The sequence below is a fragment of the Doryrhamphus excisus genome, chromosome 14, assembly GCF_030265055.1.
Source record: "Doryrhamphus excisus isolate RoL2022-K1 chromosome 14, RoL_Dexc_1.0, whole genome shotgun sequence".
NCBI classification, from domain to species: domain Eukaryota; kingdom Metazoa; phylum Chordata; class Actinopteri; order Syngnathiformes; family Syngnathidae; genus Doryrhamphus; species Doryrhamphus excisus.
In genome coordinates this window covers 20,234,306-20,247,766 of record NC_080479.1, presented here as the reverse complement: position 1 = coordinate 20,247,766, position 13,461 = coordinate 20,234,306, and the positions used below count along the sequence as shown (strand labels likewise).

General features: G+C 48.2%; 1 protein-coding gene across 1 annotated transcript; it reads right to left on the bottom strand.

The window, feature by feature from the left end:
• Positions 1–159: 159 nt before the first annotated feature.
• Positions 160–12,976, bottom strand: LOC131102303 (versican core protein-like). Its single transcript, XM_058047865.1, has 14 exons — positions 12,819–12,976; positions 9,286–9,365; positions 8,856–9,209; positions 8,609–8,783; positions 8,413–8,540; positions 8,060–8,353; positions 7,205–7,861; positions 4,404–7,130; positions 2,518–2,625; positions 2,271–2,429; positions 2,109–2,191; positions 1,656–1,800; positions 1,309–1,491; positions 160–1,221 (listed from the first exon to the last, which is right to left on the bottom strand). The coding sequence occupies exons 1-14, from the start codon at positions 12,836–12,838 to the stop codon at positions 1,100–1,102; spliced, it is 5,235 nt and encodes a 1,744-aa protein (XP_057903848.1). The 5' UTR covers positions 12,839–12,976; the 3' UTR covers positions 160–1,099.
• Between the last annotated feature and the right edge of the window lie 485 nt (positions 12,977–13,461).

The following is a 13,461-nucleotide window of genomic DNA, read 5'->3' as shown; positions in this document are numbered from 1 at the left end:
TGGTACTCATGTCCAACTCCTCTATCCCAGAGGGAAATGTGGAGAATGTGTTCCTCATCATTAGAGTATTCCATCAAATTCAACAATAAATATGGACCAATAAGTTGGCCCTGACCTCCACGTATGATGGACGCCACCACAGCACTCCAGCACTCTGTTCTACAAAACTTTATTACAACATAAAGCTGACCAACAAAACCTCCTCTGCACATTTGTGGAACACGTGCAGGTTCTTTTGGAGGGAAAGCGGGAATGTTACGTGAGCAGCTGGGATGGATGATAATGAAGACGTGAGCAGATTGGATGGATGATAATGAAGACGTGAGCAGCTGGGATGGATGATAATGAAGACGTGAGCAGATTGGATGGATGATAATGAAGACGTGAGCAGCTGGGATGGATGATAATGAAGACGTGAGCAGATTGGATGGATGATAATGAAGACGTGAGCAGCTGGGATGGATGATAATGAAGACGTGAGCAGCTGGGATGGATGATAATGAAGACGTGAGCAGCTGGGATGGATGATAATGAAGACGTGAGCAGATTGGATGGATGATAATGAAGACGTGAGCAGCTGGGATGGATGATAATGAAGACGTGAGCAGATTGGATGGATGATAATGAAGACGTGAGCAGATTGGATGGATGATAATGAAGACGTGAGCAGCTGGGATGGATGATAATGAAGACGTGAGCAGATTGGATGGATGATAATGAAGACGTGAGCAGATTGGATGGATGATAATGAAGACGTGAGCAGATTGGATGGATGATAATGAAGACGTGAGCAGATCGGATGGATGATAATGAAGACGTGAGCAGATCGGATGGATGATAATGAAGACGTGAGCAGATCGGATGGATGATAATGAAGACGTGAGCAGATTGGATGGATGATAATGAAGACGTGAGCAGCTGGGATGGATGATAATGAAGACGTGAGCAGATTGGATGGATGATAATGAAGACGTGACCACCATTCAGCCACAAAACATAACCCGAAGGCTTTGACACATGAGAGAATGAGAGAATGAGAGAATGGGTAAAGGGCTATTTTTCACCTTGTCAAGGTAAAAGAGCAGACGGTAGGGGAGTTTTAAAACTTGATGTCCCAGTAAAGTGGCGGCTGTGTGGTGGGTTCAAATCCGTCTTGAAGGGCGGCTAAACTGCCATCGGTCGACGATGCCAGGTCCGTGTCCGGGTTCAGACCTCCATGCTCTGGAAGGAGACACGTGCAGTCACTCATCTGTAGGACTTGGACTAGGACTTTCTGATTAAAAAAAAAAAAACTGTCTCTGCTCTCACCCGGGATGCACTGAACTTGGGGCGTCTCCCACCTGCCCCCAGAGAGACACCTGACCAGAGGGTTCAGTCTCTGCTGGAAGCCCCGAGAGCAGTGGTAACGAACGACGGCATCCGTCTCGTAGCGCTGGCGAGGCTTTCCAAACGTGGATGCGTTCCGGACCTTAGGTGGGGGGCCGCATGAGGCTGTGGAAAGGTTCAAAGGCGTTAAGAGTGTTAAGAGAGCGGCCATGCGTCGTAATGGCGTAGTAGCCTACGAGCGCCACACGAGGGCGCCAAAGGGTCAGGTATTGTGCGGCTCTGCCCAGAGAGAAAGATGGAGGATGTGTGCGTTGTGTTGCTGGACGCACAGGTGCCTTTCTTGCAGGTGTAGGCCAGGTGGTAGTTGCAGGGAACGTCGCTCCAGCGGCCGTCGTCGTGCCACACCATCACCACGCAGTCTTCCCCGGACAGGAAGTAGCTGTCAGGCTGCCCTCTGTACCAGTTCTCATACAACTGCATAGAAAGAGCGAAGGACTTGGATGATTGACAACCAATCAAATAGTTGAAAACATGGATAAGATATAAGATATAAGACATAAGATGCTCGCCACTCAGTTTAGCTTCTGTCATTTGAGGCGCAGTGAAATGGTTTCCCTTGCACTGGTGTTAGCAGTCAATGGACTACTAACATTTTCCAAATTTGGTGAGGCCACCGTGAGCGCCTGCCAGTTTCTCTTGGTCAGGGTGCGGCCAATCACATAACATGTACTATGGCGCACGTGTGACATCATAGTGTATGTAGAAGCGAAGCAGCCACTCACCAAAGGGTTGCCATCAGACCAGCGGAAGTCCTTCTCAATGGTCTTATCGTTCAAGCCGGTCCACTGGTATTCTTTGTAGTTATCTACAAAGAAGGGCAACACGCTACGGCAATGCTCACCGAGGCAAAGGGGGGGTCAGAGGTTACAAAGGGGTGGTCCTACTGTTGATGTAGGCCTGCTCCTCGGGCGTCATGATGGAGACCAGATGCGCCCCCTGCATGCGGCAGTGCTGCTCGGCCACCTCCCAGCTCAGACGCTGGCCAAAGTGTCGGTAGCAGAAGCCGTGAAACTTGTCCCAGCCCGGCTCGCAGCGCTCCAGGTCTGGAGGCATCAACAGGAGACGTCTTTGTTTGCGGCCGGCGGTGAGCGCATGAGAGCCGCCGCCGTTTTTTTTATTCCACAAGCTCACCCTTGTCGCAGAGGTCTCCTCCATAGGTCGGCAAACACAGGCACCCCGTCCGGCCGTCCCGTTCCATGCAGGTACCCCCGTTGAGGCAGGGGTCATGGAGGCAAGCGTCTGGAACACAGCGGGTTGGGAAAAAGTCAAGCGAGGTTGGGAGTCGAGATCCATGAGGATCCCAAACCTCATCCGGTCCGCTTGATGACATCACATCAATACATGGACATCCCGTATCATATGGATATGAATTATTAGTATTCATGGCAGGGATGAAGTTGCTTCATAAAGAAGCATCCATTAACCCGTTTTCTATACCGGAGTGCTGGAGCCTATCCCACCCTGGACTGGTGGCCAGCCAGTATATTTGCTTTTGCCAAATATATCATATCATAAATGATTAAATGATGTATTATTACTCCAAAAGATGTGCGGTATTCAGACACAGAACGTCTCCTCCCATTTGGTGTGGAAGTGGTAAGTTTCCTGCGATGATCCTGTGGTGGAAAGAAGTAATAACAGGAGTGTAAATGTGACTCCAGGGGGGTCATTTCAATAACGGTAAAGATTGGCTATGGAAATTCCTAACAGGTCGGTTTCCTTTGCTCCAGCTTGGAAAATGTTGCATTTATTAATCGCAAATCTTACTTTGTGGAAATTGATTTACGTCTGGAAGCAATTGATGGCGATAAAAGAGGGAGTGGACAAGAAAAGATATCTCTCTTTGACCACACGGCCATTTATTAACAAGTACTGTACAAGTACTGCTATCCATAGCCAGCGTGACCAACGGCAGCACGGCAGACGCAAAACATGCTTGAGTTTCACACCAGCAGCCCCGGAGCACAACCAACATTGACAGCGCATGCAGAGGTAGATAAAGCAAATGCAGCTAATGGCATTAGCACGGTGGCTACACACCACAAAGACGTAGACTTTTGTAGACCACTTGCGCCTAAGCTTACTACACCTAAGCTAAGACATAGGCCGCAGCCCAGGACTAGGACTCCCTCACAACATCCATGAAGCTTCTTCTCAACGCTTTGTGCTTTCACTGCAACTGGAGACTAAAGTTGGGACAAAGACGGCATGAAAAGACATTCCACATACAATCAGTCGTCCCTCGTACATCACTGCTTCCCAGGGAAGAATGAAGTACAGTATGATGAGTCCTAATATACGGAAATACAAGTGATATGCAGTATTGCAGTAATGACACAAACCATGGAGACGTTAGCTTACATGGCATTACCTTAACACCGCGTGAAGTCAGCCATGACATGTCCCATATGATACAGTGGGGGGGGAAGGTTCCCCTCCCATCCCATGTGGAAGTGGTACATTTTTGTCCTATTAAGTTTAGAAGAAATAAATTCAAGGCTAACTGGTTATTTTGCTAGCTCTGCAGCGTAGTCTAAGGGTGACTATAGGGGTGTTATTTCATGTCTACGAGGCTCTAATAATGTTAAAACCCAAACTGTTTTTCAACGCTGCAATCACGGAAACATTCCGTTCATTGCCATGGAATCCAGCATTGATTTATCCCGGCCAGGTCGGGAGCCAACGAGCGCTACCGAGGAGGGACGACAGCATCGCTTCAGCCGTTACTTGCAGATGCAGCGAGATCAGAAGACAAACATGACCGCAGTAGTACATGCCAGTACTTCACAGAAGTCAGTGGATAGGGAGGAAGACAAGACCCGAAACAAGACAGGACAGTTAGTACGTCAAGTGGACTGGTCCTTACTGGGACGACAAGGAGGGACAAGATGGTGGAGTCAAAAGTGAAAAATAGAAGGAGGCAGGCCGGGGCAGAAGACAAGAAGAGGGGGGTGGGGGGGTTTAGTGCGTCACAACCAAGGAGAAGAAGAGCAAAGTGAGGCTAACTTTAGCATTACCTGCTATTCTTACTTTACCGCCCACAGCTGCCCTCTCATTGGCCAAAACATGGTGGGTGGGAGCCTGGGTGGGGCTAACGCCACCGTCCATCCTTGTCACCTTGTGAGGCTGCCATGTCCCGTGGAGGACTTTGGGCACAGACGTGGTCGGGCTCCAAGTGCGTCTGGACCACCGTGTCGTTGTCCTGATGGCGGCCATCTTGGTGGCCTCTGTAACGGAGGGTGACGGTGGAAGTGACGTGGAAGAGCCGGCTGAGGATCTGGTGCTGATTTCCAGATCCTTAAGAGACTCTTGGGGTCCGCTTGTGGTGGTCAGCAGAGCCCAGCTTGAGGATTTGGAATTGAGAGGAAAGACGGTAATGTCCTCGTCAAAGTCCGGCCCGGTGGAAGTGTCATCGTCTGGGCTCGTCACCTCGCTAAATGTGGGGGTGACGCTAGCCCCCTCCTCCGAGCGGGGGAGTTCTTCCTCTTCAAAGGGACCAGTAACAAAATGTCTCAAGACTGGGGAGAGTTTAGCATCTTCTTCAGAAACTACTGTGGTCTCCTCTTCATAAGATGATGTTGTGCTATCTACTGCTTCAGAGTTAGCAGAAACGTTAGCCTCCTCTTCATATCTCTGTGTTACTTTATCAAGGTTTAGCATAGCTTTATCTTCTTCATACGCTGGTGTTGTGGTAGCTACTTCAACATTAGCAGAAATGTTAGCCTCCTCTTCATATCTTTGTGTTACTTTAGCAAGGTTTAGCATAGCTTTATCTTCTTCATACGCTGGTGTTGTGGTAGCTACTTCTTCAACTTTAGCAGAAACGTTAGCCTCCTCTTCATATCTCTGTGTTACCTTAGGAAGGTTTAGCATAGCTTTATCTTCCTCTTCATACACTGGTGTTCTGCTAGCTACTTCAACGTTAGCCTCCTTTTCATATCTTTGTGTAACTTTAGCAAGGTTTAGCATAGCTTTATGTTCTTCTTCATATGCTGGTGTTCTGCTAGCGTCTTCTTTAGAGTTAGCAGAAACGTTAGCCTCGTCGTCATATCTTTGTGTTACCTTAGGAAGGTTTAGCATAGCTTTATCTTCCTCTTCATACGCTGGTGTTCTGCTAGCTACTTCAACTTTAGCAGAAACGTTAGCCTCCTCTTCATATCTTTGTGTAACTTTAGCAAAGTTTAGCATAGCTTTATCTTCTTCATATGCTGGTGTTCTGGTAGCTACTTCAACATTAGCAGAAACGTTAGCCTCCTCTTCATATCTTTGTGTAACTTTAGCAAAGTTTAGCATAGCTTTATCTTCTTCATATGCTGGTGTTCTGCTAGCTACTTCAACGTTAGCAGAAACGTTAGCCTCCTCTTCATATCTTTGTGTTACTTTAGCAAGGTTTAGCATAGCTTTATCTTCCTCTTCATATGCTAGTGTTGTGGTAGCTACTTCTTCAGAGTTAGCAGAAACGTTAGCCTCCTCTTCATATCTTTGTGTTACTTTAGGAAGAGTTGGCATAGCTTTATGTTCTTCTTCATATGCTGGTGTTGTGGTAGCTACTTCTTCAAAATTAGCAGAAACGTTAGCCTCCTCTTCATATCTTTGTGTAACTTTAGCAAGCTTTAGCATAGCTTTATCTTCTTCATATGCTGGTGTTGTGGTAGCTACCTCTTCAGAGTTAGCAGACACGTTAGCCTCCTCTTCATATCTTTGTGTTACTTTAGCAAGGTTTAGCATAGCTTTATCTTCCTCTTCATATGCTAGTGTTGTGGTAGCTACCTCTTCAGAGTTAGCAGACACGTTAGCCTCCTCTTCATATCTTTGTGTTACTTTATATACCGTTTGAAAATTCAGAATAGCTTTGGTCTCCTCTTGGAATATAGGCGTAACATCAGATCCTTCTTCAGGTGTTAGCGTAGTTTTAGCCTGCTGTTGAAGTACAGGTGTTACAGTTTCTTCTTTTGGGTTTAAAGTGCGTGCAGCTTCTTTAAATGAAAGTGTAGCATTAGCATTAGCCTTAGCCTTAGCCTGCTCTTTGAATATTGGGGTCATTTCGCTTCCTTCTTTGGGGGTTAGCATATCTTGGGTGTCCATGTCAAGTATCGGTGTTGTTGCAGCTACTTCTTTTGGGTTTCCTGGACCATCACCGTCTTCAAATGTTAACGTTGCAGTAGATGCATTTGGCTCCCATTCAGAGTGTGGTGTTACTTCTTGGGGGTGTAAGGTGACCCTAATTCCTTCTTCTTCCTTACCAAAAGCTTTGTTGGGTCTCTGTGCAAACATTGGGACAACCTTAACTTCTTGAATGGTCGCATTCTCTGTAGCTTCCTCACCAGTGTCCTCCTCGATATGCTCGTTAGTCCGTGCCAAAGCTACGTCAGGCTCAAGTCCGCTTGCCTCCTCATAACTGGCCGTGGACATGTGACCTGACGGCTGGTAGAGCGCTGTGATGAAGTCAGGAGGCCTCTCCGGAGCTTCGGTGGTAGGAGAGCTTGCTGTAAAAGGGATGGTCCTGGTGGGAAGAAGCTGCCGTTCAAAGCTATCTAAGGTGTCTTCCCATTCCAGGCTTGTGCTTCCCTCCGCTAGGAGATGATCCGAGGCAAGACTGTGCAAATGCTTGGATCTAGATGCGGTGGTTGGGTGTGGGACACGTGTGAACAACTCTGGAGGAGAACTGCCAGTTGACGCAGGAGGTGTCCGCTGGGTGGTGGACTTCGGAATGAACTTGAAGACTGTGACTTCCTGGTGATTTTCTGAAAGGAAAGCATCCTTTTTAAAGGTCGAATCACGGGATCAACATGCCCACACATGGAATGACAGTTTGTACCTTGAGAAGTATCCCCAGATCCACTCATCGGGATCCACGATGATGTCAGATCTGCAGGGGGTTCAGTGGTTTGTACTGCAGGTTCCTCTTTCTCCACTTGCTCCACCGCATGCGCGGGGTCTAAAGTGACGGGGGGAGCTTCCAGGATCTCCTCTGGAGTCTGGTACACCTCGGTGCTGTGAAAAGCTAAGTTGGTTTCCGGGACTGGCTTTGCCCTGGCTAACGGCTCTGAGCTCTCTTTGGTGATGGTTTCGGTTTCTGTCAGATCCGGAGGATGGGTGTCATTAGACTCGGGGAACCTTTGTGAGCTTAGGACTTCAGTAAAGTTGTATGGATCTGTACCGAGTCCTGCAGTACGCTGGGAACCATAGTTTGTTTCTGGAGAAGGTGAAGTGAGGTCTACATTGGCTGTGGTGTTCAAGGGGTTCTCTGCCGTGTCAGACAGAAACCTGGGATGCTCGTCGACTTCATTTTCTTTAGCGGGAGGGAAGAGGGGGATGGTTTCAAGCACGCTCTGAACCTCTCGTTCTACTTGCTCCGAGTTTTGGCTGAGCTGCAGTTCTTTGTCTTCCAGCCGTAGAATGACAACGTCTTGGTCCAGGCTCCCAGGCTCGGGGGTGGTGATGTCCACGGTGGAATCCCTTCTCTCATTCGTAGCTGGAAACAACAAAAATCATCAAAGACCAAATAATACGTACTGTATAAATACAGGGAAATACTCCACCAGAGTACCGTGGACCCAAAGAACTAGAAGACGAGGCATACCAAACGGACCTTTGGTTTTTGTTAGGTTAGCTTAAGCTAGTTTGAGGTTGTTTCTCTGGCATTGAACTGTTGGGCATCCGATGTGCGCACCTTTAAAACAATACGCATCAAAAAGGCTGGAAGGTTCTGGGAAGACAGTCTGGTTGCTGAAGCGATACAGGGTCTTGATGCCGGCCTCGGAGCCTCCACATCGCTCTCTTGGGGTCCTGATGGGGTAGCGCACGCTGCCGTCCGACAGCCAGCCGGGGCTGCAGTGGTCCAGACCTTCACTCCACGCCATGTACAGCTGTGCCGTGGAGGCCAGCTGGGCTCCTGCGGCTCGGCAGTACGACCGCGCCCCCTGGAAGGACAGCTGCTGGGGGACGGGGTGATGGAACACCTCCCCTGGAATGAAAAACTCCTTTTACTCTTGCTTTCTTCTTCCGTCTTGCAACATGTCATACCATCCATTTGTTCCACATAACAGTACACGTCATATCCATCCTCTGCGTTCATTCGCCCGTAGTTCCTCACACCGGGTTGGCCGTCCATGTCCCCGTAGCAGGCTTCACGAGGGTTTTGGATAGGGTACCTGGTACAGCAGCGGAAAGAATGACGGAACATCTTGGTGATTCCCGTGTTGGCCAGCATCCATCATACCTGACGGTCTGGTCTTCCATCCAGCCCGCGTCACACTGCTCATAGCCGTCAAAGTAAGCCGCCTGCAGCTGGCTCCCGCTTGCAATTTGGGCCCCGATGGCCTGGCAAGCCGCCCGGGCCCGGTGGAATGAAAGGGAATATCGACCCATGGCGTCCCGGTAGTGGAACACGACACCTGCACGCAAACACGCACATGGCGTGTCATTCCAGAACGGACGGAAGCAACCTGCATCTTTCACTCCGGTACCTTTGACCTTGAGTTGGACAAGATCGCTGGCGTCCTCCAGGCCCTGCTGCACCTCACATCGATAGTGACCCGAGTCGCTGGAGCGTACACCCAGCATCCGCAGCGACACGTCCCCGGGGGAGGAGGAGTTGCTGAGCAAATCCACACGACCTCGGTACGCCTCGTTTACTTTCACCCTGTCGCCCCGCGCCACCAAGATTTGTGTCTCCAGCACCTCGGACACCAGCGTCCATTTCACCCGCGGCAGCATGCCAGGCGTGGAGGACGCCAAGCAGGGCAGGACGATGGATCTGCCCAGCTGCGCCATAAGGACACCCGAGTGGGGAATGTTGACTTGGAGAGAAGGAACGTGGTCTGCAAAGAACAACCAGGACAACGTCCATTTTCCACAACGACACAATTAGTGTTTGAACGACCGAGGCGTACTCACCGTACGCAGATGGAGTCGGGGTGGGAAGGGCAAGAGAGAGGTGACAAACTACACCCAGGAGCAGGACAATCAGGGCATGTCTGTGGAGACAAGGAGACAAAGAGTCCCATCAGGAACGCTAGAAAAGGACATAAAACACATTATTTCTCCTTCACGGGTTCCAATTTCACACATTTTAAAACCTAAGAAGGCGTCACTCCGGACAGTCCCGCTTCCCAAAATGATTTGTTGAGAGCAGCCTGGTGAGAAATCCTCGGCTGTGATCCAATTTCACTTCACGGCTCGGATAAATGATGTATAAATGTAGTATTTCTACTTTTTCTTTGCTAATTTATGTATAAAATGAGGGTACAGTCGTGCTCCTTAGTATTACAGCTCCAGACACAGCACACCCAGCGTTGCCAGCACCGTTCGCTAAAAGCGTCCATTCCAGCATCAAGGCTCAGGTTTGGACAACACGCTACTGTGGCACCTCTGACACTCCCACTATCCTCCTGGAAGAAGATGGACAGATGAGAAATAACCAGTGTGGAAGTGTGGACCAGCACTGAATCCCAAAGAGCTCAAATAAACACGCTGACATAGCAAGAAAAGGGAAGAAGATCGGTGATTTATTCCACGCCTTCACTCGCCTTGGAAAGGTACCGTGAACCGCGGAACATCACGGCCCATAGCGGGAGTCACTGAAGACCAAACTGAAGTCACGAGGCTCGGCCTTCTCCACACCGCCAGCCATCGGTGGCATGCAGCCGCCCGGCCCTGCCATTAAGCCCCCGGGCAACTAAAGTGGGGCCGTATGCTGGACTTGATGGTAGAAGACACTAAGCGTTACATACAGTACTAATAAGAACAACAACACGGCTACTGACCCACCACAAGCTAAAACTCAACTCTGAACCTCCTGCGTCACTTCCTGTCTTCTGTCCGCACGCCACTAAGGTCCTTTGGGAACACATTTTTTTCCACATATTTTCTCTGATTATATGTACTACATTGGGTAATACTAGACCAGGGGTGGGCAAACTACGGCCCGGGGGCCACATCCGGCCCGCCAAGTGTTTGAATACGGCCCGCCCAATCTTTCCAAAGTATTTAATTTAAAGTCAACATACAACCTGGCATCATGGCCTGAGCCAACCTTTTGATGGTTGTATCAATTTCGTTGTTTGACATGGTCTGTTGTTTACAAAGTGCTCCTGAAAAAAGGGACACAAGCACATAATAATAATAATAATTATTATTAGATTATTAGATTATTATAATTATTATTAGAACTATTATGATTATTATAATTATTATATTAATGCTAATTATTATATTAATTATATATAATATTATTGTTATATTTGCATATTTTACATAATAATAATATAATAATTATTATTTTAATTTTATTGTAATTATTATAATATTTTATTATTTTTAAAATATTTAAATATAAATATAAAATAATAAATAATAATAGCAGATTGCATGACAATTTTACAGATACAATAATACCAGGTGGACTGTTACGTGTAAAATATATAGTCTGCCCCCCCCCCCCCCCGTAAATTTTGTCATATCAAAAAAGTTTGCCCACCCCTGTACTAGACCATGGTATACCTAATACTAGGTATACTACGTATACCATGGTATAAAAAGTCCCGCTTTCCAAACCACTTCATATTTGCACCATAGGGTTTCCACAATAAGAGAGGACATAGGCTCCAGCATGCCCCTGTGACCCCCATTGAGGATAAGCGGCATGGAAAACAGATGGATGGACTGAAGGCTGTCCAGTGTGTCCAACATGTGGAAATATTAGGTCACTTCCTGTGTTATTCCTCGCAGTCGATACTGGAGTTCCATGTGGTGAATCTCATACCAGCCCACGCCTAGGTAACACGCATTAGGGTGACTATAGGGGTGTTATTTCATGTCTGGAGCTCTCTAATCATGTTTTAAAAAGTATGTAGAAAATATTGACTCCGACTTTGCGGAAAAGTACGTATTTGGGTGGAGTCTGCGAGCAAGCAGCGATGAAGAAGGGTGGACTGCATCAGCAGAGGAAAGTCGAGCTAGACGTGTGATTGGTGGACCAGCTGGACTCAAACGTAATTGTGGTGCTTGGTGGTTGTGTGAAGAACCTCCATGATCTATTCTAGGAAGCACGTGACATGCAGCGTGGTCAAAGAGAGATGATCGGCGCAGCCCCTCCAACTAAGTTGTGCGCCGGGCCTGAAAGGAGTTCTTTGAAGGCCGGGTGTGTTTCCAGGCCAGCTGGGTGGGCTGTGAGCTGCCATCGCTATTAGTATGCTCCACCAGAACAGCAGAAAGAAAGCCCACGGAGCAGCGGGACAGCTGTGCACTGTGCCGCCCGTACAAAAAGCTCTAAAGCCTCCGGGGTGGGGGGGGGTGGGGGGGATTAAAGGAGGGACACTGGCACACTTGCTCTTTTTTTTTCCTTGCTCGTCTTTTCACTGGTTCTCTTTAGTTCTAAACAGTGAAAGAATGGCTGTGGTCTCCTCTCTGCTTCCAGATATTGTCCAAGGCCTGCGGTGCCTTCATTGCATCACTTTCACTCCGAGGCACCAAAAGCCTGTCCCGGGCACCACCGTGGTATTTTGGCAGGAGGGGGAGACTGATTACAGCTTTGGGCAAACAAGGAACCGTCCAATAAGGGCTAGAAGTCAATGTAGGTACTACTTAGAGTACTACTTATAGGACACGCTTGACCTCTGTCGCAGCGGCCAATATCAGGATCAACTTTACTGCTCTTTAACACGCCTGTCACCCAAACACTAAGACACCGTGCAACTGCTCTTTAACACGCCAATCACCCTTAGGACACCATGCTAGCGTTATGTCACAGCATCACTTGTCATCACCATCACCACAAAGGTAGTCCTGGGAGGACCAGAGCACACCAAGAGCCAGAAGGTCCCTCACCAGGGTGCGGCAGGCAGCTATGAAAAGGTACCAAACTGTGGAGCCGGGCAGGACAATGCCTCCTTTCACGACACTTATCAATATATAATTAGCAATTTGTATTATTTGCAACTTATGTTTTTTTACTTTCAGAAGATCAGTAAACTTTGATGAAATGATAAAGTTGCAAAGTAAAAAATATATATACATACAGTCATGCTTTCACTTTCACTTTCCCTTGACTAACATGTGACCTGAGGCCACCATCAGAAGCAAGCATCACTCCACTCCAGCTATCTCATATTCACATACCTGGCCATTAGCAGGGGTTGGGGTGGGGGGTAGGGGGGTAGGGGAGGGGGGTTTAAGACCTTGCATGCCCTCTCTGTCCCCCCTGCAGGGCAACATTTGAAGCCCAAACGCAGCAGCACTTTGCAGGCTGTTGGAAGGAGAGGAAAGTGTCCATTGCTCAACGGCAATGGAAGGCAATAGGCCAAGCACCAAGGACAGGAAGTTGATTAGGAGAGCAAATAAGACGTGGGAAGTTAGACCTCCATCCTTGGAAGCAGAGGTTGCAGCATGACCAGCATCCACCAGGACAACAATAAGGATCAAAATCCTACCCGAGTCTTTCCGGCAGCATCTTGTTGAAAAGTGTCCACTTGGCTCCTCGCTGCAGTGCGACTGTCCTCTGGGGGGGAAGAGCGTCTCCGGTTGCACAGCCTCGCAGCTTCTCGTCCGAAGCACTCGGCGGGTCCGGGGAGAGCCAAGGAGTTCAAAGTCGAGGCACAAATCCCGAACTGCCCACTTTGGGATGGACATGGCGCATGCCTGACACGGCACGGAGTGGGGGGGGGGGGGGGGGGGTTATGACGTATATATTTCTTTGTATATCCTGTCTAATGTGGAAGCCTGCACTTACCTCAGCATTAAACAAGTATCATTTATTTCATTTGATGAACCGGGAAAGTATTAAAAAAACCGGAAGGTTTTCCCAGCAGCGTCAAAGTGGGCAGTACCTCACCTATCCAGCAGATGGCACTGTGTTGGGGGGGGGGGCTTCACGTTTCTACATGACAATTAAAGTTTGTTTTTTTTTCTCCATTGTGATGATTTATCAGGATTTATGGACGATGGGTCTGCCAAGACGACAGATGACTTTAAAAGTAACTTCTGCCTAGCAACAAACAGCCCGCTTGCAAAAACGTACAATATGTCAGTAAATTCACTTAACTTTGAACATTTTAGTACTCTTTACACTTTAGT

Excerpts from the sequence above, each read along its gene's own strand:
- LOC131102303 (XM_058047865.1), bottom strand. The coding sequence starts at position 12,838 with ATGCTGCCGGAAAGACTCGG. Across the intron at positions 8,541-8,608 it reads ATGGAAGACCAGACCGTCAG|GTACCCTATCCAAAACCCTC; the intron begins GTATGATGGATG and ends CTGCTGTACCAG. Across the intron at positions 1,801-2,108 it reads GGTCTGATGGCAACCCTTTG|TTGTATGAGAACTGGTACAG; the intron begins GTGAGTGGCTGC and ends CTTTCTATGCAG.